Here is a 25,299-nt window from a genome sequence, read left to right on the forward strand (position 1 = left end):
AGTTGTTACCTCTCATCTACTGCTCCAGTGCCTCCTGCCTGCCTGCTGCCATGGACTCTATCACCATCTGAAACCACAAGTCCCAAATTAAATACCTTCTTTTTATGATCTTGTATTTAAGCTTTTGAATATTACATAAAATCTTTCTACACAGCATAGATAAGTAACTGACACACCAGCTCCTCTTTACTCCACAGTGGATTAACTCTTTGTGTCTTAGTGACGCAGCAGTGGGGTCCACAATGTTCTCCCCTTGGGAAGAAGTCCAAGAAATGTTTACAGGACATTTCTGTTTCATTTTGAGTTTCTTCCAGATCTTGAAGCTTCTGGGCGCTTAGTTGTGGAGAAAGAGGAAGTGGTTCCTTTGGTTTTACACCAGGGCTTCATATGACCTTTTGCTTATTATTTTAAAGGGGCCATGCTAGAGATAATCCATAATAGAGAACAGGAGCTATCTGTGCTTAAACTATAAACCATATGTGAATGTAAACATTGTTGTTGTATATCACTTCTGAATAATATTATACACAGGCTATTTTAAGTACTTGTAACTTTGTTATGTTCACAGATTAATACAATACAGACCAAGATAATAGTTGGAAGCAAAGAAAATAGAATATTTTATTCTATTCTATGTGGTAAGAAGAAATTACCACTATTCATTAATTCTCATGCATTTTAGATAAAAATATTGACTCTCTGGATTCTTCTCATCATTATTATTATAATACAAGAATCTCCCTCATTAAATATGAAAGCTCCTGCTAGAAGTATCATAAGACGACTTTGATTATCTATGTATTGTTAGACTCTCGTTAGCTATTGGAAGCCTTTCTCCTGCCCCATTTATACAATAAGCTGCCTGGACTTGAAGCTTCTTACCAGATGTTTCACCATTTCCATAATAATAGATCTTATTACAGGCTCTTCTGATGTCACTCTTTGAAGGTGTGCATAAAATGAAAAGTGACTGGAATAGGATGAAGCCCCATGGTTATTAGCAGTTGCTGAGCAAAAGGCAGTGGATTTTGAATGCTTTGCCCCTTTCACTTGTTCTGTGAAGATTCTGTTAGTCACACACACGGATCTTGCCGTTTGTAGGGTGGTCACTAGCATGGTCTCTTAAGTTATAGCACATATTGGGCATTTTGTTGGAGAAATTAAATGTAGCTAAAGTAACTGACTAGGGAGACATTGGTGGGTGTATTCCCATGAAGTGATCCAGTGTGGTTCTGACATTTCCAGAGTCCCTCAGTCCCTGCCTGTAGACGATGTGTCCATCAGCTGCTTTTCTTAATGAACTTAGGAGAAGCTGGTAGACTCAGATGCTGATGCGGTAATCCTGAAAACAGAAATTAAGCCCATGGAGTCTAAGGAGCTAAAATAAAAAGAACGAGTTTTCCCAAAGTTGTGAGGGCTAGGGTAATACTGACCTTGACACAGAACCGAAGACAAGATGAACAAATGATATGTCACTCAGTTCCCATAACTTGAAAGAATGGTCCGTTCTCCCTAGTGTGGATGGTTTTGAATATTACATAATAAATTCAGTAAATTAGTGCCACACACATTAGTGAATTTCGCAATAAATTCTTTTACTTCTCTTGTGATGGAAAAACCATATGATCCCCCCTTTTTAAATCTTAAGTGTTCCTGCTACTTCATAATGGTAAACAAGTTCAGTACAAGTCTTCACAGCAGGAAATGATTATTAAATGTCAGTACATCTGTCAAAGGCAACTTTAGGATAGTGTTCTGGGAGGGTATTGAAGAGGGGCTAAATACTACTGTTATACTGCTAAGTAGTGTAGAATGTATTCAAAACTGCATTTTTCGTAAATAAAAAGCTTCTATAACCTTTTGTAGGGATAAATTCAAAGCTTACAGAGTGAAAGCCTATTATTTATACTGGAGTGTTAATTCATGAAATAAATGGAAAATTTGAAATGTTGATTGGCACCTCATTCTGTAAAACATTAGCTTGTCAATGTGCATGCTCTAACCACGAACTACTAAACTACGTTGCACATTATAGTTAGGGATTTCTGCCTACTAGAATCTTCCTTAGAAACAAAATAATCATAGAAAAGTCAGTTTCTAATGTTTTTATGTATTGATCAGTATTAGAGCAAATAATCTGCCTAGTGTTTCTATTAGACATTTGAGTGTAAAGTAAGACTCTTAATATAGTATTTTTAATATTTAAAGCTATTTAAACACTTTCAATCAAGCTATATTGAGTTTTTGTTTTGTTTTGGCGGGGATGTAACTTTGTAGATGCGTAGGCTTATCCAATGGACCCTTCTAATTTCCTTTTCTTCCTATTTAGTTTTAATTAACATATAATTTTCTTTATACTACCCTAAATATGCAAACTTTAAATGCACATGAATTTCTAGCCGACATGTGACACCAATTTCTTACATCTTGGCTGGCGTCTTATAGCTCTCTGCTTTATGAAGTCATTGTGAGAACATTTCAGACAGTAGCTACCCTATATCCTGTGTTATAGAATACTCATACTATAAGGTACATTTGCATACCCATTACATAAACAATCATTTGTTCTCTTCCTACCCTCCAGTGCCCCCTATTCTACTCTCCTGTGAGTGAGCTTTTGTTGCTTCCATATTGAGAAGGCACACCATCTGTCTTTTACTGCCTGTCTTAGCTTATAGGTCAGTCCATGATTGCACCACAGATTACAGTCACTCTTTGTTATCCTTGAGTTAATACATCACACACTGATTCCATATCTTGGCTGCTGTGAATAGCACTTCTGTACACAGGGGAGTACATGTGACTCTTGCATATATGTTGCCATGTCTTTGGATGCTTGTCTGGTGGCCCCTCAAATAATTTTTTAAGGCCTTAGCAGAGGTGGGTGTAATTCCATGATCCCTAAGTGTGGTGTGCTCAGTGACTGCCAGAAAGGAAGAACCTGAGGTAGCATAGAGTCTTACCTGTTGTGGCTCAAGTGTATAAAGACCTTCTGAGATTTATTTAACTGCTTTTACAGAAAAGCATTTAGCTTGAGGATTTCCTTTCTATATGGAAGCTTAAGAAAAGCAACAACAACAATACTTGGTTTAAGTGTGTGTGTGTGTGTGTGTGTGTGTGTGTGTGTGTGTGTGTGTGTGTGTGTTTTAATTGTCTGATGCCTAGTTGATGTAAGGCTGACCTGATGTCATAGTTTCCCAGGAGCCCCATGTGACGGTGAGAGCATAGTGTATTGAATAAAGAACTTCTGTTTGCAAATGGTTTTGTAAAGTTTATAGCCGAGGTAGCCTAGAGGAACATAAACCTCTACATTGTGTGTCTCCGCCCTCCTCCTAGGATGTAGAGCCATCCCAGGCCTGCCCTGGATTGCACTGCATTCTAATGTTCTTTCTCAGAGACCCTTTCTACAAGGTGTGAGGACAGAGTATCAGTCTGTTCCTTCCACAGTCCTCCCCTCAAAGGACACATTGAGATGCCCGAGTCTATCATCACCTTTTATTCTGGACAAGTGTGCAGCCCTTCCCCTCCCTCTATACCTCGGCGAGGAGAGAGCATGTTCTTGCCACTTGTGCTCCTCAGACCCTCAGCACCCTCTCTTCTTCTCTCCTAGTGCACTGACAGGCAGAACTCACCAGTCACATCACCGGGATCCTCACCCCTTGCCCAGAGAAGAAAGCCTCAGCCAGACCCTGTCCAGATCCCCCACCTCAGCCTGCCACCAGTGCCTCCTCGCCTGGATCTCATTCAAAAAGGCATCGTCCGCTCTCCCTGTGGCAGCCCCACGGGCTCCCCAAAGGTGAGTCAGCGCCATCAGAAACACAGAAGGCAGCTCTTGCATTCTTCTGTGCATCATCATCCAGTGTCCTAGGCTTCTAATTGTGTATAAACAACTGGTAAGATCCTCATTTTCTTTATGGAGAACCTGCTGCTATATCTCTTCCTTTGTTACTATAAAATCACTATAAAAGTTACGTAATTACTCAAGCATATCTGTAGAACCCTGGTTTGTGAAAATAAATAGCAGCATAAGTATAGTATTCTATAAAGTGGATTTTAAAGGTCATCATACACATTACAATAATTTGCATGCTGTTATCAAATGGTATTTTACACGTATTTTCATAACATCAAGACAAGAAGAATGTGGGGGAGTATATTTGCACAAGGGCTGAGGTGTGATGTGTTATCACTCCTGCTTCAGGTGACTCAGAAGACAAAATCCTATGTACTTCTTTAAACCCAGGGAATTAATTACAATAAATTACAGTATTTGCCAAGTAATTACTCTACTATTTAATATTAAAGATGTAATTTTATCTTAGGCCTACAGTTCATTTTAGTTTTATGTGGATTCTTTTAAAATTTAATAATAACATTTTGCTTTATTAAATGTAAATTTATAAAAACCTAAATACCAGTTGCTATTATGCTTACAGTCTAGGATTGCTAAGGAGACAATACGTTTACTTCTCTTGCCTCCCTTACACTCTCTGTATCTGGGCTTGAATCCCATGTGACTTACAGGATAGAACTTTGAATTTCGTAAACATGCAACAAATTTGTTCTCCTTGACATTTCCTAAGATACAAAAACATAAGCCTTTTACTAAATAAGCATGTAAATAAACAGTAAAATTCTAAGAGTCATGCAAATTCCCCTTGGGGGTACACACCTTCATATTATTCTCTAACAATTACACTGAGAGATAGTCTTTTTTTTTTATTTCATTTTAAGAACCCAGAAAGTCAAGGGATTCTGTCAGCAGTTGCTCTGCCATTTAGATCTTCACTGTTTTAGTAATGCTGTTTTAAAAAAAAAAAAAAAAGCCTAAGCAAATGGGCCGTGTAGCTTTCGTTGAGCTACAACAAGGAAAACAAAACAAAAGACAATTTTAAACGCTTGTAAAATATTTCAAATCATTTCTCTTTTAAAAAGGTGAAGAATCAATGGAATTGGTGTTGGGGGGTTTTCTGTATGTCTGTTGGGTCACAGAAATTAACAAAGCAATCATTTCCTTGATCCTATAATCATAGCTAAAGTATGTAATTTTAATCTTCTTCTTTCTGTATGATTTCTAGGACTTTTGCATATATAGTCATTTCTACAAAATTCTTAATGTGGTGTTTTGATGTAAGTTCTTCATTAAGTTTTTAATTTTTCAGTAGTAATGAAAGAAACTTATGAAAAGTCACTTGAAAGCTTATTAGAAACCTAATAAAACCACGATGTGACTAAAATGCAAATTCAGTTATGTGATCCTGAAAGTCAGTTCTGTGCACGGTGCAATCCCTGTTTTGGTTTTGTTTTGTCTCTTGTGTCTCTTTAGTCGTCTCCATGCATGGTGAGAAAGCAAGACAAACCACTCCCAGCACCGCCTCCTCCTCTAAGAGATCCTCCCCCTCCACCAGAGAGGCCTCCCCCCATCCCACCTGAAAACAGACTGAGCCGACACTTCCACCAAGGAGAAAGTGTGCCTTCCAGGGACCAGCCCATGCCTCTTGAAGCCTGGTGCCCTCGGGATGCCTTTGGGACTAATCAGGTGATGGGCTGTCGCATTCTAGGGGATGGCTCTCCGAAGCCTGGAGTCACAGCAAACTCCAACTTAAACGGAAGACACAGTAGAATGGGCTCTGACCAGGTCCTTATGCGGAAACACAGACGCCACGATTTGCCTTCAGAAGGAGCCAAGGTAATCCAGTCAGCTGTGCAGAAGCTGGGGAAGCAGCTTGCAGAGGGTAGCAATGGGAGGCTTTGTGTCCAATGTGAACCATGGGACAGTGTTAAGTTCGATTGTTTTTACCTGCCTACCACAGTGCTTTCTTGATGCTCTTTAATATCCTACCACTTCTGAACAAAGAGAAGCTCATTTAAAGTTGAACGTGAAAGAAGTGAGGAGAAGGCTGTCCATATGTAATAACTTAAGACACAGCTGCCAGGCAGCTCGACAGAGATTGGTCCCTTCGTTACTGTCCTACAGAGAGCTTCTCCCACTAATATCTCAGTCTTGTTAAAATCATACTGTTTAGTGCTAAGTCTTCTTGTTCTACCAACATGGGCAAAATGGTATAACTGTACATGCCATAGAGCAGTCTTCAAATGAGGTGTTGGTTAGGACATTATAATTGACCCTGTCCATAGAAGTGAGTCTCTCCCCTACTCAAAAAAAGAAAACACGGGGAAAAAAGAAAACATGATCACTCCACTTTTGCTCACCAACCAAGCCACACCTTATAAAACTCGAAGAGATTCTCATACTTTTAACTCTAAACATTAATCCCTTGTCACTGCATTCAGGAAAGTATGTAAGCATGCAGGCAACTAAAGGGACAGCAGCAGCCACTGAACCTAGAAGACTGGATGGTGTCCCAGCGAACCATCTGGGAATCATTCCTGGTACTTCACTCTGTGATATCCTCTCCCTCAGTACTGAAAATGATTTTGCCTCTTTAGCTAATATTCTGTTGACCCCAACTTATTGTTGTTTCTTATGGAGTACAATCTATTCCTTCAAAACTATGGATTGAATTTGATGTATTCATCTGACGTTCAGGAGACAGGGAGAAACAACGTAGTGACACACACTTGTCATCCCAACACAAGAATTGGGAGTTAAGGTCATCCTCAGTTATAGGCCTCCATGAGACTCTCTCTCACAGGGACCAGAGAAAAGAAGAAACTAAGCAGTGGCATGTCCTCTGTTCCTAGTGAATGTGCTCTCTCTCTCTCTCTCTCTCTCTCTCTCTCTCTCTCTCTCTCTCTCTCTCTCTCTGTGTGTGTGTGTGTGTGTGTGTGTGTAAGCACAGTGATGTTTGGATAGTGACATCATTAATATAATGATGCACCAGAAATATTTTGTGGCGAGAAGAGCCAGCTCTCAGGTGCTGCATATAGAGATGAGCGCGTTGGTTGCAAGTGACCTGGCTTAGCACTCTTCTCATCTTCTGCTATTAGGAAGATTCCTAAAGATTTCTTCAAGGTTAATGAAAGATATTGTAACTTTAAGGACAAAGCACATAGAAAAAGCAAATGTCTTCTAGAAGTCGAGAGCTTGTCCTCAACGAACTTTCCACAGCCTGGAGGGAATTTGTGGGATTTGATTTGGTTTGTGTTTCTCCATTAGCCTCTCTCCATTCTCTCATGATCACACTTGTCTTGAGAAGATTTAGAACAATCTCTCAAGTGAGCAGACTGGTTCTCCCCAGGGGCAGGTCACAAAGTATTCTCTGAATGACGTCAGAAATACATCGTGTAGTAAGCATTCGAGTCAACTCTTTGAAGACCCCTTTTCTCAGGATTCTTTCAGACATTATCATACAGTAAGTCAATGTAAACTGGCCTTCTAGAACACACTGTTATTTTTTAAGATGTTATGGTTTAAAAATGGGGTGATGATTTCTTAAAGGTGTGAAATTGCGGTTTGTGATACTAACATTAGGTCTGAAATTTTAGTAGAGGGTGCGGTTCTGGTTAGTGACTATAGAAGTCACCTCTCATTGAAACCTGGGTTTTCATGCCATTACTAACCAACCTCTTAGAGACTTCCTGGTTTGCACTCTCATGTCCTCTTCCCCTTTCTCTCCTCCCCCCTCTCCTACTCCTTCTCCCTCTTTTTTTCCCTCCATCTACCCCCTAAGGAAGTACTTTTACCTTGAAATAAAAGAATAAAAGTTTCTCTTAATTTTATTTTTGCCTCATCCTCATTCTTCTGAGGTAGAGAAGACTCTTTAAGAGCTAAACTACATTGTATATATTAGTAATTCCATGCTTATGTCCTTAAAATTTGTTTCATGTTGCAACAAAACTGCAGTTTACACCACATCTTTGCAATAAATATTTTAAAATATGCTACAAACTTGAAGTTTTTACTTCTGGGCATTGACACTGTACCCAGATTTTGTTGGTGGTTCCTTTTGAGAGACTGAGGACCCATCTGGTTCTTAGTGATAAACACCGTCTTTAACTTGTCATGTGCCTTGAAATGGCATTGTTCTACAGATGACCTTACATCTAATAATCTTTTGAAGGTATCGCTAGATAAGGGTGTCGTATGATCCCCTTCTTGTGATTATGGCTTTTGCACTTTGGGTAAGGAAACACATGGTCCTATATATGATCTTAAACTTATCTGTAAGTTCCAAGAGCTGGCTTTCAAAAGGAAGTCCTTCATGTGCACAGGTTTTATTAGCAGTGTGATACTGAAGAACACATGATGAGGATCCTCTTTCGATAGTGGAGGAGTTATATTAATAGGGTAGGAAGTCCATTTGTATTTGTAGTTTGATTAAAAAATAATAATCTGAGCACCCACGTGACTCACATAACATGCATTCAAAAAAGCACTTATACACATAAAATAAAACAGATACTTTTTTTAAAAAAACAGAAGTCTTTTTCTTCATTGCACAGAATTTTCCTAAAATATTTTTTGTACATTGCAAGGATATCATGTTTAGATGAATGATCTTAGAAAATATAAGAGTCACAGGATAATACTTCAAACATAGATTAAGATTATAGGATGCTTAGAGGCATACAAAAAAAAACTAGATCTAGAATAGCCTGGTTTATATAGATTACATAGCCCAGATTGGATGCCTTCCACAAGCCTGAGCCTTAAGGAATGTGCCTATTCCTTCATTCTCACTCATCTCTGTAAGCAGTTGGATGTCCTTGACACTGTGGGATGCAGGGTATTGTGAGTGCAGCCCAGTGTGAATGCAGCACATGCAGGTCTGTGATGATCTTAATACGAAAGGTGCATGAGAAGCATCAAGAAGACATGTGCTTTCCTGAGAAAGAACATGAAATCCTGAAGAGGAAAGGAGAAAAGGAATCAAGTTTCCAGCAAGAGGGTCCCTTGCAGGGTGACAGAAATGACAGAGGGGTATAGCCCCCCTTTTTTCCTGTAGGAAAAAACAAGTCAGAATATCATGGAGATAGGAAATATGTATGGTGATACATAAGCAATTTTGAATAGAGTGTACTGTTCATAAAAAGTAGAGGCATGTGCAGCCAAACTGGATGATACTGGTTCAAACCAGTTTTGGTAGGAAGTTTTTTTCAGTTCTTTATGCAGGAACAAGCTTTCATAGTGATAGCTCCAAACAGATGGATCAGTGATGTGGATTTTAAAAACGTAAGTCCTTAATATTTCTGGTGGAATTCTGATGATCGGGCTAGAATCTGTTAGGAGACTGAGCCAGAGAACAACCAGACCCTTACAGTGTGATGTCACTCACTGTGGACTTCTTTAGCGATGCAATCTGTCTAAACATCCCATAGCCTGTTCCTCCATTCACAAACAGATCCTTCAGGGTTCTAAGGAGCATGTGCTATTTATTTCCAGCTAGATGATCATGGTGTATATCACTCTCTCAGGCAGTAGCATCCAGTTTCTGGTCTGATGAAATGGGTACGGTTGAACACGGAATTTAGAATCAAACGTTAGATTTCATCCTCCAACCACTCCCTTTGGGGAACAATCACATTAGATTCACAGAAGTGAGTACCAGCACATGTAAGCGCTTGGCTGTTTACATGCTTGCATAATTTCAGTCTCTAATTAGGAAGAACTATAATGAATTCCGTGTATGGTATTAAAATATGCTTAAGTCTCAGGACATAGTTTAGAACCGATTACAGGAAGATCAGCTTCTAAGCAAATGGTGTGTATTTGCTGAGAGTATTTCAGTAAAGATGTTTCTTCCAACTATAGCAAAATATTCCCTGGTCAGTGCCTCCACCATTGAGGTCACCTGGCCTGTTGTCATTCACATTCATTAGAAGCCCTCTTGTCAATATGGAGTATGGAAGGGAATTTACTATAAAATGAGTGAGAAATAAAAGACTGCATTCTGAAACAAACAGATACAGTGTGACATCCATTCTCCACAGAATGGAGCAACATTGCAGATACCAAATAAGTTGTTCATGAAAGACTAATTTTTCAGAGACAAGAGAAATCTTTAAGTTACTATCTATCAATAATAATTTCTAAAGTCATTAGATAAAATTCTATTCACACTTTGACACATTAATTTATTTCACAAAGTTAGGAAGAAGTTACTTAATCCCCTCAAGTAATTGCCCTACCAGGAAATCAGTGTCCTTAGTAATACACTTTGTATTTTTCAAATGAGTAAGTCTATTGTGTGTGTGATTTCTTATTTCTTTAGTTTAGTGTCTGTTGTGTGTGTTTGTGTATATATATATGTGTGTGTGTGTGTGTGTGTGTGTTTGTGTGTGTGTGTGATTATTCTTCTGTATATGCATATATATGTGTACACATGCATGTAGAAGGTTAAAGCTGACTTCAAGTATATTTGTCATTTAAAAATTGATTTATTTATATTTCATGTGTATGGGTATTTTGCATGAATGCATGGCCCGTGCACTGTGAACTTGCCTATTGCCTGCAGAGATCAGAAGAGGGCATTGAATCCCCTGGAACTGCAGTTACAGACAATTGTGAGCCATCCTATGGGTGCGGAGTATCAAACCTGTGTTCTCTAGAAAAGCAGAAAGTGCTCTCAACCACTGAGCTGTCTCCAGCACATCTGTCAAATGATTATTAGTGCCTTGCATTGAACCCGGAGCTCACGGGTATCGCTCTCCTTCATAAAATTTGAAGCATGCTTTTACAGCAGTATCACTAGGTGTTTGGGTATTGGCATTTCTGTTCAAGTGTGTTCACAATGTTTTGATTATAAAGTTATAGTTGGCTTATTGTCAAACTAAACTCGGTACCAGGAACTATTTTTCCACATCTTCCCTTTGTTACCAAACTTTAATCACGTATCAACACGATCCAAAAAAACCCAGCTTAGTCTGCATTTAAAAAAAAAAAAACATCATTCATTTTATACAAGTTTTAAATGTAATTTTGACAAAATCGTTAGATTTTACTGCAGAAATCTTAGCATCATGTCTGTTCAAGCAATGCAAAGAATTTTGGTGAAGGATACTTTCAAATATTCAGCATTATAATTGCCATTTGTAATTGAAGGCATGTATTCATCAGATAAAAGGTATTTTTACGTTTAAAGGATTTTGTAATGATTCATATCTCTTGGGAAATTTCTCCTCTCTAGCAAAGTTCAAAAAATTCTGTCATGTTCTGTTACATGGTTCTCAATCAAAAGCTCAAGATAAAACCATTTCATTTAAAGATATGTTTTATCAGGATGTAACTGCAGTGTGTTGAATCTAATGAGGGGTGACTGGGGAAAGAAAATTTGATCTAACACAGGCTCTAGTTTTTAGAGTAAAACTTTAATGCTACGAAATTGGATTTTTTACAATAGCTGAGAACATCCCTATATCTCAGAGGTGATCTTTCAGTCTGGTGATGGGTAAGGTACCTATGGCCTTTGCAGGTTTGCACTCTCAATCCTCACCACTGTTTAATCTATATGATGGAGAGAGAAATTAAACAGTATATAGGGCTCATTCAGCCAAGACCAACGAAGTTACACCTCGTCCTTCTTGCCCCACTGTCAGTCTCCCCTTCCAAGATGAATTAAAAAAAAATTGTGGGAAAAAAATGTATGATCAAAATATCTAATGATTACTTACAAACCTGAAAAGGTTTGCAGTCTTATGAGGATGGCTTTGTTAATTTAGCCTTCCGTCTACGCCGTCGGTTAAGTTACTCCAGTCCCACACTGGAAGAGAGACATAGTTGTTTAGGCCCTTCCTCCAGGGTTATGACTGCACTTGTAAACCGGAAGGACCTGATCACCAGTGAAGAAACGTTGGCTCTGCATAGCCTCTTATGAACAAGGGGACAATTGTTTGTGGTTTTTATTAGCCAAAACTACATTTGGAATGTCCACACACATGGAGAGCCAGAACAATCGTTTCCTTATCTAAAATAGCTCTGAAGCTTGGTCTGGATATAACCCAGACTTGTCTGAGTCTGCACACTCGGTGTGGTATCAGGAAATTGAAAATGGTCCTTGTAGCCCTAAAGGGATGTCATTTGGAACACCTTTTGGAGGCAAGTAAAATGGGAATTGTGCCCACATTGCTTCTTTCTCTAGCCAACCCCCTATTTTTGCAATAAAATTTGATCATTTTTAGAAAATGGCACTACCTGTTTATGTATTTAGCTGTCTTGCTCTGATGTATGTAAATTATAGCATTGCCTCTTAGTTATGCTCAAGAATCATATTGTAACATATTTTGATGTAATCTGTGAGTTGTGGTAAGTCATCCCTGGTCCTGCTGACTCCTGGGTAAATTGTTTGATATTGTACTAGTCTAAATAAATTAACTCATATGAGCTCTGTGAAATTCTAAGAGCCAATGTGGTTTTAGGCTTTGCCAAGTGTTCAAGTCCAGAAACTGACTCATTTGGTTTACTTCCAGGTCTTTTCCAATGGACACCTTGCCAGCGAAGAATATGATGTTCCTCCTCGGCTTTCCCCTCCTCCTCCAGTCACTGCCCTTCTCCCTAGCATAAAGTGAGTTTCCTTGAGTTTGGAGATTGTGTGGCCATGCGTGATGAGTGGAAAAGAGTGCTGTTAGGGGTGTTAGTACGGAAGCTGCAGGGTGAGTGGAAAAGAATCAGTAAACGAAAAAGCAATCGAGTCGTGCTTATATAAATTCAAGTATCTGGTGTTGAGACCTTCAGGTTCTGGTAATAGCGCCTAAAGACTTAGTAAGCTCTTGAGAAGACTGGTAGAACAATGGGGCAAGAAAGCTCAGTGCCTCCATCCATGGACAAGGCAGAGCTACACAGCAGACTCCCTCCTCTTGCCTTCTCGTTGACTTTGACCCACTACCCAGTTTGACATCATTAAAGTCCCACCAAACTCCCTGCTTCTCAGATATCTTCAGCCCCAAACGTCTATTGATTGTCCTTATGAAATTCTTCCTGTTCAGTTAAACTTCCCATTGCCAACCCAAACTCCCAGCTAGACTTCTGAAAGTCCCTTCAAAATGCCATCATATCTACTATAAGTTGGTATCAATAGACATAAAGCTAGGGCATTGGGCACATGGCATGCTGGGCCATGAGGTGCTGCCTAGCCCAGTTTCCATTCCCTTTCATCTTACATAGTCTCCTCACTGAAGCTGATTTACTTCCCCAGCCCTCTTCCCTCTCCCAAACCAGCTTGGCTTTCTCTTTTGTAGCTTTGTTTTCTGCTAATAGTAAGAACCTTCACAATTTTAAGCCGCGAAAGAATTTCTAATTTACTCCTAATGCTTGCCCTATAATTGTGTGCACATCTGTCTGGCTTGTTTATGATGCAGCACTCCTCCCCTGTGCCGTACCGCACTTTTTCCTCAAGATCCGTGTCTCAGCCTCTGTTATTTATAAAAACTCGTTTGATTTCTGTTCAGTGATTAATAGTGATTGGCAGTGCCAGGCCTGATAGTGTATACCTATAATCCCAGCAATCGGGAGGCTGAGGCAGGAGAATTTCCATCACTTGGAGGATACCATGAGAATATATAATGAGTTCCAGGGTAGCCTAAGCCAAGAGGCTCTGTATCAGAAAAATAATAGAAAAACCCAATTTGCATTCTTGTTACAGATTATTGTTCTCGATGTAAGTTATTATATTCTGATATACTGTTTTCCTAATTTTAAAATGATAAATGGAAAATTAAAAGGGAAATTTTTTGATTGTTTGATTTTTATCTGCTAATAGCTTCAAGTTTTTCATTTTCTGTGTCTGTTCATTTATTTAGTTTGTTTTGGTCTATGAATCAATTTGTGTATCTTACACATGAGTATCTCAGAACTATATTGACAGCCAGCTAAGGTTTCTTTTATGATCAGAAGCCTCAGAACTTCTTAATTTCTTCCTCTGGAGGTCTTTGAACTCCCACTAGATTTACAAAAAGAAGCTAAACCTCAGCTTCCAAAAATCTATATACTTTAGAAAGTAATATTTTATCACGTGTGATGTCAAAAGAGAACACTGCAACAGACGGTGTAATGCTCATTGATTAGTTTTAGGAGTTTAAGGGAAATTGTTACAAACTTTTCCAGAGAGACATGTTTCATAGATGGGGCAGAATATAAGTCACTGAAGATAGGTACAGTTTAGATACCGCACTGCCTGGCGTGGAGAACAGTGGAATTTAATACCACTCAGGGAAGAGCAGAGAAGCTTAGCTTTTGGAACCTTCCCTGAAGGAGCTGCCAGGTCTGTAAGAGACACGGCAGCCAGCACAGTTAAAAACACTCTGTGTCATAGAGTCTTGGCAGCGAGAACAACTTTGATAGTCTAGTTCCATGCAGGCTCTTAGATATGTCCATACAGTAAGACATCTGAGCTAGCTCCATCACCTCTAAATTCAGGGTGTTAGCGAACAAATTAAATGAGATGATCCTAGTTCCTGATTAACACCCCACACACCCCTGTGGTTATTTAATTACAGATGAGTATGATTGGAGAAGGGGTTGTGGTTTACATTTGGTCCTTTTATGAATTAACATGAGCAGCAAAATTATAGCAGAGTACATTAACTGATAAGCTTCTCATACTTTGTAAGAGCTCTTAAGATCAGGTTATTTTCTCTCCATTTTCTAAATTTTTCTCAAAACTTTTTCATTGATACCTATTTTAGCATCATTTAGGTTATTTTTGGAGATGACTTCATGCTTTCCTCTGTCACTTGAGGTCGTCACATCCATTTTCCCTCAGAATATATATACTATTTTTTCCTGTGAAATCATGAAATTCTGAAGTCGGCAGTAGAGTAAAATCACAGTAGGTTCCACACTTTACTCCAGCAGTCATTAGTTCCCTGTTTTGGAGAAGGTACCCTCCCTGGGCTTCTGACTTCTATCTGGCTGATAAATGAGAAGATAGGTTTAACTTGAATGTTTTCTAAACTCCTTTGAGCTTCAACTCCCTATGCAGCAATCGCTGTGAGTTATTCACTATGTGGTGTTAATTATATTGGAAATTTTGGTGACATGAATAATGTCAAGTATCATTGGCTGACCATATTCTTATTGCATAAACCAGTATGAGTTGAACTATTGTCCTTACTAATGTTACTCTTATAATGGTTGTAACACTTTAATTATAATCATTATATTGTTTATATTATTATTATATTATATTTTATATTATTTTATTATAATGTTGATAATAAAATTGTATGTTGGATAATATTTACATCATTTATTATTAATACTACTCTACTTTAACCCATTGGAGAGTATGGTCTGATTCCAGCAAGCGTGTGTCATAGAAGGATGATAGAGATAAGGTCTTAGGAAAATTCCTATGCTCACTGACATAGGGATCTTAGACATTTAGATCCCCATTGCCATCTTAGATTCTTAGTCAGTGTTCAAACCTCAGGCCAAAGTAAAATTATAAATCACTGCCTAAAAGAAACTTATGGTTCTCACAAATGGTGAAAATCTCAGGTTAAAATTAAGAATACCCAAATTATTAGTTAGCATTTATTTCAGTTGTCTAATTAAAGTGGTTTTCAAGATTATTAAACATTTGATACTGGTATTTGTTTTCCTTAAGGGCAAAGGATGTTCTGCGAGGTTTCCTTATTGGCTAAACTTCGTCCTGGTGATCACAAGACTGTTATTTCTGAAAATATGATAGTGTATAGTAAAAGTGACAGAAACAGTTATTGTTTGTAGAGATACTTAATTTCCTGAAATGTTTTTTTTTCTAAATGGTTTCTACTTAACATTATTGACATTTGACTATAAATACAAAGCTTTAAGTAAAATTTGAACTTTAGGTATTTATTATAATAACTTATATTGAGAGGACAAAAAATACCACATGGATTATTTTACTTTATATTTAAATTAATATATTCACATATAAATATGTATTTTATATGCTTACTAAATTATATTTGATTTCATTTTCAAGTTCAATCAAATGGAAGACTAAACGGTTCAACATTTATTGTCTTATACTGTCAAATTTATTGTACTATACTGTCAAATGAACAGAGACAATATTTTAAATTGTAATGGAGCAGATACTTCCAAGTAAAAGAGTATTGTAGAATGCTGAAGGATGTCGCTGCTCTCAGAGAATGGTTTCCCTATGCTTTGCTATTTACAAATGAACCGTTGTACTTTGGACATATTAATCCCAAGCTTTCAAATACCTTAGAACCAGTGCTTCTTGGATCCTACTTTTCTTAAAGAGTTCTGTGTGGTAGGAGGCGGTGGTCTTTATGTTGCTACATGTCTTTTAAGCAAATAAGGTACTAATTTAAGAGGTTCATTGAAAATGGAAACCAGTTTTTGTCCAGCTCTCTGATTTCCATTCTGTTGTGCTCTCTGGAGACTGGGGAGACTGAGGTTAATCCCCCTCCCACTCGGAATGAGTGCTGTAATGAAGAAGAGTAGAAAGTAACAGCTGTGTTGGATGTTGTCCGTTAGAGGTGAGTGCCGGGAGGCAAATCAAAGGTAGAACAGGATAACGAATGACACACAGGCTTTCCCTAGAGATGAACTTCTGAGGAAAGGTCTCTCTGATAAGCTGCCCCTCCGGAGAAGGGAGGGAGGGAGGGAGGGAGGGAGCCCAACCTGTGTGTGTGGAAAGCCTGATCCTGGGGCACAGGTGTGAGGCAGCTGCATCGCTGTCTCCAGGTTCAGAGCCAATCTGTGAAATACTCTCCTTCAAAGCTTATTCTAAAGCTCGGGGCTGCAGCATGCTCCACTCTGCCTGATAACATGAAGGAACCCTCAAAAGCACATAAATATTAATTTATGTGCTGTAGTCATGAAATGATCATGTCAAATATCACTATTTTGTTTCGTTGATTTTTAGACTTTGGTTTCTTTGAGTGACAGATGTTTCTTATGTGGGTAAGGACAGTGTAGCACAAGAAACAGGAAATAAAACGTGGCGGCCTAAAGTTTCACTTTAATAAAAACATTTGTACCCTAGACTCTATTGACTACCGTTGGTGAGTGAACAGATTCTTCTATATAGAAAACAGGTAAAATAGTGTATTATTTAAAATGCCTTTCTGTCTAAGGAAGGTTCTGAAAATCGTTGCTCTCTTTTTACCAGCTTGGTCATTTTCTTCTTTAATACCCTTTCATTATCTTTATCTAAAAGCTTGTAAGTGCTCAATTATGTGCAAAGTCAGGTAATCCTTGATGAACTTAAGGTCGTCCCTTAAACACGTTGCAGTTCAGACACAAACAGTAAAATAGCAGTATAGTAAACACATCTATGAAAGGACATATGCTAAGTGTACATAATAGAAAAGGCCAGAGGAAGTTATTGAATTTGCTGCCAGTTTCACAGGGATTTTTATAGCCACCAGAAATGTGAAGGGGTCTGCTTTTGTTTTCAGAGATTGTTGATGGGTTAAGAGTTGTTCCCATTAGGAATGAAAACCACTTGAGGGTGATATTTGAGGTGTGCTGTAGGGGTGAATGGTAATGGCCAGCAGGTAGTCAAGCAGCTCTGTGCTTACACCTTACTCTGGGAATGTGTGCTTCTTGGGTGGAACACACTTGTGAGCCTTTAGCTTTGAAAGGTTTGACTACTCCCCAGCTAGTACAGAAAAGGGTCTCGCTGATGACGAGAAAGTCGACTTCTTTCTTATCATCAAGCATACGCTTTTGCATTCAAGATAGGAAGTCAGTGTGCGTTTAGGACAGCTCAGGTAACTTTCAAGTTACGGAGATGATAGTTTTGGAGCCTGGAAAAATGTATCCCCATGTGCAATGACTCAGGAATTACAGCAGAGTGCAAGACTCAGCAGGAATGTGGAGTAGCATAACAGTGTTGAAGTACTGGCTCCAAATGGCTGAGTGATGACTTGGCATCTCTAACTTGGAGCCAGCCAAATAGCTTGTCTGTTCTCTTCCTCTGGGGAAATGCCACTTGAGGTGTATCGTGACTGAAGTCTTCATGTCCTTAAGTCTACCATCTAGCTTACATATACACGAACTGTGATCTTCACTTCATTTATGCCACCACACCGCTTGTTGACTAACACAGAAAGGTTTGAAGGCGTTTTTCAAAGGAAAAACTGCCGCAGCTAATTGTGCGAGTGTGGGTTTGTGTTGGGTGTTTCCCACACAACTTCCTTCTTACTTGAACCTTTGTCTCCTGTTTCATTTTGTGACAGAGGTGGCTTTCATTCTTCTTATTCAAAAAACGTAATACTGAGTGAAATGTGCTGAACGGGTGTTAGAAATTGGTTTGTGTGAATTTAGGTAGAATATTATAATTCTCAGGAAAATTAATCAAGGTAGAATGTGTAATATTGAGCAAGGTCACATTATCTCAGAAAAACTAAAAATCACAAGTTCTCCTTCACGTTGTATTCTAGCATGCAAATGTGTTTGTGAGTGTGTGTGTGTGTGCACGTGCCTGTGTGTGTGTGTAACATGTGGGTACACTGTAAGATTGGGAAGAAATATCATCAATGGTTAATCTTAAGTGAAGAGAAAGGATTCGGTAGAGGTAATGGACACTTGAGTGTGTATAAATACTCATGGGCTGTTGTGACTCATTAAAGAAGGATATAATAGGAGTTCCCTTTCTCGTTTTAGCTCTGTCATGCATCTTCCATTCGGTACAGTGGATTAGTGCATAAATATATTCGGTGGTGAGGGTGTAATAGCCATGTGAAGTCTCACAGCTTCTGCCTGGCTACTCTAACTGTACCCAAGCTCTTTAAAATATATAGACTTCGGGGCTGGGCGGTGGTGGCGCACGCCTTTAATCCCAGCACTCGGGAGGCAGAGGCAGGTGGATCTCTGTGAGTTTGAGACCAGCCTGGTCTACAGAGCTAGTTCCAGGACAGGCTCCAAAGCCACAGAGAAACCCTGTCTCGAAAACCAAAAAAAAAAAAAAAAAGTAAATATATAGACTTCGGATCTGCTTAATTTCACTTTGATGTCTATTTTTATTTAATAAAGTTTTAATGAATTTTTAAAGCATTAAAACTTAAGAGAAAGTAGGGAACTTTCTTAAAGGACTTTATTAAAATAATAATAAATGGGAAATACCAGTATGTATTTTTCATATTTCGATAAAGAGCACACAGCTTTCTTCACTGCTGGTTAACTCACACTAAAATCCATTTAACCTGATAAAAATCTCCAACTAGTAATTTCTGACACTAAGCCCTTATTGTCTCATAGAATTCCTGCCTTTCATATTTACATCAGTCATTTCTGACTAGCCAGACAAGATTTTCTGTTGGTGAAGGTAAAGTCTAGAATTACCCAGGCGAGACTTTATTTTAAATTGTTCATTCTTGGACTGGAAAAATATCCAGTCAGTGGATAGAGGTGTTTGCTGCAAGGCCTGACAATCTGAGTTCAACTCTACCTGGAAACAATATGATGAAAGGAGAGAATAAGGACTGATCTCACAAATTGTCCTTTGACCTCCACACATACCTTGGCATGACCACACAATACACATAAATAAATAATAAATGTAATATAAATAAAAATTATTTTTCATTGTTCATAATGAAGCACTTCTTTGGGGTAACCTGTGGCAGATTTGACCGTTCCTGCTATTGGTGCGGTTATTGAATCTTCTCTGTGCACGGTCTACATAAGTTGTGTAACAGTAGAGTGTAATGAGATTGAGAGCACACCAGGATGTAGACGATCCATGCAGGCCACACTGAGAGCACACCAGGACATAGACGATGCATGCAGGCCACACTGAGAGCACACCAGGACGTAGACGAGGCATACAGGCCACACTCGGCTCTGGTTAGAAAGACATACTGGTTGATGCAGTAGTAGCTGAAGGATGTCTGTTTGTAAGAATTTAGAATTTGCAAGAAAATACAGTTGTTGTTTCTGTCCCTACTAAAACACTGTCAGGTCTTCGTTTGATACTTATGCACTTTCCTACCTTTAGTTGGGTGTGTCTTCCAAGGTTCAACCATATTGGTTGCAACACTTCCATTTATTAATGAATGCCATAGCCTGTGTTCTGGTCTTAGGTCACCATTAACTGTCATTTGATCCTAAAGCACCTCTAACAAATACAGCTTTAAAAACTAGTACTGAAAACTTCTTCAAAGAAAAATTGAAATATAGACTTTTGAAAACTCCTAAAGGAGACTTCTCTTTTATTCCTGAACTCTCTAAAATTTATCTATACAATTAAAACTTAAAAACCTTGGGCTTTGCTGGGCAGTGGTGGTGCACGCCTTTATTCCCAGCACTGGGGAAGCAGAGGCAGGCATATCTCTGTGAGTTTGAGGCCAGCCTTGTTTACAAGAGCTAGTTTCAGGACAGGTTCCAAAGCCACAAAGAAACCCTGTCTTGAAAAACCAAAACAAACAAACAAACAAAAAAACACCTTGGACTTTCCAAAATATCTTTCCAAATGGTCACCTAGGCACATACATACATTCACACACACAAAACACATCTGAAATTATTTTCCATTGTAACAACTGCTCATCCTAACTGACCTGAGTGAAATAGTTCTAGAAAATTCTCCAAAATAAAAAGCTGCTTCAGGGATACGCAACTGGTAAGGTATGCAAATGTTCCAAAATATGAAGAAAAAAATCTGAAAAAGTATTTCAGTTCCAAGGAGTTCAGATAGGGACACTCAGCTTGTGGTAAGAAGAAATCAAAATGGAAAATGTATTTTGTGGCAAAGGAGAAATGAAAATGAAAAATGCATAGACTTGATTGCTTTGTGTACCAAAGGGCTCTTGCTCCCTCTACAGAAGGTGCTGAAACACTGCACTTTTTCTAATGAAACATTGCACTTTTTTTTTTTTAAAGAAACATTTCCTGTGAAGTTCATGATTAAAATGGATTTGGCTCCATGTTTTTCTAGTATCTTACAAACTTGGCTTTGAACACTTTTCCTTTGAAATCTTTCTGGGGAAATTCAGTTTAAATTCCACATAGGAAGTAGAGTATTTGTCACTTTTATGTGTTTACCCAAATGATGAAATAAAAAGCTCAAATTTACCATGGTATCATTCATTGTAACTCCTTTTACCAGTTACATATTGCAAATTATAAAAATAATGCATTTCAAATTCAGAGGTTTAATGAATTCGGTTATTATCTGCTTCTAATTCTGGTCATTTATTTCTTAGTTATTGCTATGGGATGAAGTCTAGCACTAGGATCATTAGTTCACAACAAAGTTGCTTCTTTCATTGTAGCTTTTTAAACTCTTGGTAATAGCCAGAGACTTAAGGTTGAGCCTTCACAGAACTTCATGTTTATAAGGCCCTTTCTTTATTTCATAGTTTACTTTTTTCCCTTGACTGCACCCTTTAAAAACCATAGGTATCAATATATTATCTTACCAATGTTTCAAGGCTTTTCTATTTACATTGGATGTAAGAACAGTAGTTTATAGTTGAAAAATGCAAGTGACAAAGTAGCTTCTTTATTTATGTATGTCATATCAGACCATCCTGCTCTGAATATTTATGATGGTTAAAACAGATTGGATTTTTTTTCCTCTGGTAGGTGTACTGGTCCATTAGCAAATTGTCTCTCGGAGAAAACAAGAGACACGGTAGAGGAAGATGATGATGAATACAAGATTCCTTCATCCCACCCTGTTTCCCTGAATTCACAACCATCTCATTGTCATAATGTCAAACCTCCTGTCCGGTAAGAAGATGAGCATCCTTGTACCATCCTGCATCTGCATAAGCATCATCAGACTGTCAAGAATGGGGTTATTTCTCTGCAGGTCAACCTTAACGTGCTTGGCTAGAAGTCTGTAACTTCCTCTTGCTACCCTATCATTCCTATTTATTTTCTTCATTTTGTTCTCCACACACACACACCACCCCGGCAAAAGCCAATTACGATCTAATAGAATGTAGCTATATCTTACATGTAATGATGATTAATGCATGCATTTTCCCTAAGATACTTTAATGAGTTTCATCAGCTCCAAGCTTATGTATCAAGGAGAAAAATTACTGCGTAGAAACTAATATTAAGGTGCTAGGTCAACGTTCCTTAGAATTTTTCTTCATTATGTGAAGACTAGTGTAATTTTTATCCATTTCCCTTCTTGATGTGTAATGTGCTTCTACTGAAATCATAAGACAGTGGGGAGGGCTAAAGTCCCTTCTCTCAACTTTCTTTTTTGACAAAGTACTCTTTTACTTCCTCTTGGGTGGGATAAGAATATGAAGAACACGAGTTTTCTTTTTCATTTTGTTTTTTGCTATCCTCACTGTAATCAGACATTCTTGGTCTTTGAAGTGTCAGTCATATTTACTTTTATAAGGGTTATCAATAATGGCTTACATATATTGACATGTCAGTTTGTCTTTAAGCTAAATCATGGCTTCTCATGCATATAACTGTATCTAACTATTCTTCTCTGTAATAGCATTTACATAATAATTTTCATTTTACTGACTTGTCCAGTATGTAACAATCTACTCTTAGGTTTAAAACTTGTTTTCTGAGCTTGGGTTCCCCTTGCATAATATTTCAAGAGTTATGCTTGGCTCAGCTCTGCTCAGTCCCTGCTGGTGGTGGCTCTGCCACCTGGAGCCTCCTGATGACTGAGTGATGGGAGACAGTGAACCCAACAGCCATCTCTCCCAACTTAACTTAGTGTCCTGTCTCATTCGGAGGCCAGGTCAGTTGGCTGATGGCATTTTATGAGTTGTATTTCCTTCTTTGGAGGTGAAAACACTTCTCGGGTGTATCACAAGGTTTAAAAGGAAGTACTGGGAAAGAAATAGATTTTTTTATGTTTTTTTGACATGGTTTTTCTATGTAGCCTTGGCAGAACCCTTGAACTCAAACTGTAAATTAGGCTGGCCTTAAACTCAGATCTCCTCCTTCTGCCTTCTGAATTCTGGGCCTAATGGCATGTACCACCACCTCCTAGCTAAGATCTTTTTTTAACCAGAGTTGTGTCCCATAAGGGATGCTGGTGGACAGTTACTGCCCAGACTTAGTGATGTGCTGACATCTGCATTCTCACTTGTTATGGCAAGAGTACCTATTTCTGATTAACCATGCCATTGAGTGTTATTGAGAAGAAAATAGCTAGGAGATCGTTTGGGAGCTCCTGGCACCCAGTAAGCTGGGGGAAAGTCTCTCCTTCTTGTCAAGTGTAAATTGTTAACAAATTCCAGTTCTTTGGCTCCTACTACTGTGTAGCAATTATTTAAAACTGAAATTGGACAGGAATTTTTTGGTCTCTTTGGGATTCCCATTCTTTTCATGGATGGAAGACGGACGGATACCATTTTAATTCATCAAACTTTAATTATCAAGTCATAGTGGATGAGATTTCAATGACTGGCCTTTTGGATACTGAAAGTAAATTTGAATTATGACCATCATAACTATCTCCCACCAATTATAGAGAAGTAATAAATGTTGCTAATCCTTAAGCTTAATTGTATTGAATTATTTATCTAATTTGTTCTCAAAAATCAATGGATGGTGGGAGAACTCATGTCATCTGCACAAGACTTCCTCTCCATAGCACTTCCTTTTCCTTGTATGCCATTCGCCCCACCCCCTTTGGAACATCAAAAAAAAAAAAAATAAATTGTCAGTATGTGGGAAGTGATACAGTAAATGAATAATTCAATTCAGTTTCAGCAAAATCCATCATCATTATGAAGATTCAATACGTAACTATTCTTAAATGAACCATATCTTGCCGGTTAAAAAGAAGTGGCCACCAGAGAGACTAGAAATGAATTTCAGGCGAATCACTCTTGCAGTAGCTATTGAAATATCCACTCTCTCCTCCATTATGTATGTACTTTTACTTTGCTCTAAGATATCGGAATAATTCAAAAGAAATTATGAAACTTTTCTTTCTGCGGCTCTTTGTTAGCCAGCTGTTACTAAGCCAGATGCTAAAGGACAAGTATGCAGTGTCTCCCAGCCCTCCTACATCCGTCCATGCCCCAGTTTCATCCAGTGGACTGTTGCCTGTCTGGTGAATTAATATTTACCTGGATTAAAAGCCTTGATGGGACTTGGCTGACATCACTTCCCTAAGGTGTCAGAGAGGCAGTGATGTGGGTTCGGACACTGCAGGTCTTTGAGTGTTCCGTGTCAAACTTCAAGGAAATTGTTGACTGCTTCACAGTCGTCCCTCTCTTTTAAGGCCCTAGTCAAATTTTATTTCACAGAATGCTTAAGTTGCATAAACAAACATATTCAATGTCATCAGCAAATATTGAGGCCATTAGAGCTTTCATAGCTTTGAATGACATAGTTCTCTGTTACCAGAACATTGGTCAGATGCAACTGAAATCTTGCAAAGAGATATATAAATTCTCTACACAGATGGGTTTATGTTTTAACTACCCTTTGGTAGTTTCAATGGCTCTGGTTTCAGTTGGAAAGAGACACTTTTACCTTCAGACATTTACACCTGGTTTTAAAGCACGTGTCAGGGTAAGTGCATAATGTTACTAGTGCTTTCTTTCATAAAAAACAATTGGGTTTGTATTCTTACTACCTTTGTAGGTATGACAGTGCCCTCTGTGACCCTCACCTCATGCCCGCCATGACTCTTAAATGATTCTTGCCCTCTGGTCTCCATATTAGGTCTTGTGATAATGGTCACTGTTTGTTGAATGGAACTCACGGTACGCCTTCAGAGATGAAGAGATCAAACACCCCAGAGTTAGGCATCTATTTGAAGGGTATGTATGGAATATATTTTCCTTTGCAATATACATCTTACTGGCTGGAATTAAAGGCAAAGTTCCCTTCAGTTTTCATACTGAAAATACATTAAGGTTTTGTGTTATCCTCTAGGAGATGTTTTTGATTCAGCCTCTGATCCAGTGCCATTACCACCTGCCAGGCCTCCACCCCGGGACAACCCAAAGCATGGTTCTTCACTCAACAGGACGCCCTCTCATTATGATCTTCTCATCCCTCCATTAGGTTGAAAATTTAAACACAGCTTAAACTTCCCCTGCCCTCCTCTCTGTATCTGCATTATTAGAATTAAGAGTTCAGTATAATGCAGACTCTGGGTTGAGAATTTGACTAATCTGGTCCTCCAGGTGATGGTGGCTCCTGCATTCATGTGACGGTCACTCTACCAGAAAAATTAATGGTCTAGGAAATAGCTGTGAAACTTAATTGGTTTTCATAGCATCTTTTGAATTTTTAATGTATCTGAATTTTCTATTATATCACACTACTTTTGTAATCAGAGCAAAATACTTAACCTAGTTTGTTTTAAGCTATATTTCCACTATATAATCCTTTCAAAACCTTCACAAAATAATGACCTAAAAGAACTGACCATCAGTGAGGATTTCATGAGGTTTTTTCTTCTAGACTAGATTCAGTGTTAAGACTCA

General features: G+C 38.5%; 1 protein-coding gene across 4 annotated transcripts in view; it reads left to right on the forward strand.

Annotated features, from left to right (window-relative positions):
• Window positions 1-25,299, forward strand: part of Cblb (Cbl proto-oncogene B) — a 180,490-nt gene that overhangs the window by 137,365 nt on the left and 17,826 nt on the right. For 2 of the 4 annotated variants that reach the window (XM_075964244.1, XM_075964252.1), the window contains exons 11-15: window positions 3,611-3,796; window positions 5,327-5,689; window positions 12,370-12,464; window positions 21,449-21,595; window positions 24,530-24,627. In XM_075964244.1, the coding sequence (XP_075820359.1) occupies window positions 3,611-3,796; window positions 5,327-5,689; window positions 12,370-12,464; window positions 21,449-21,595; window positions 24,530-24,627 (889 nt within the window). Of the gene's footprint in view, window positions 1-3,610; window positions 3,797-5,326; window positions 5,690-12,369; window positions 12,465-21,448; window positions 21,596-24,529; window positions 24,628-24,742; window positions 24,896-25,299 lie in introns of those variants that run through there. The other 2 variants (XM_075964262.1, XM_075964271.1) reach the window with 2 other exon arrangements.

The sequence above is a fragment of the Microtus pennsylvanicus genome, chromosome 1, assembly GCF_037038515.1.
Source record: "Microtus pennsylvanicus isolate mMicPen1 chromosome 1, mMicPen1.hap1, whole genome shotgun sequence".
Classification (NCBI taxonomy): domain Eukaryota; kingdom Metazoa; phylum Chordata; class Mammalia; order Rodentia; family Cricetidae; genus Microtus; species Microtus pennsylvanicus.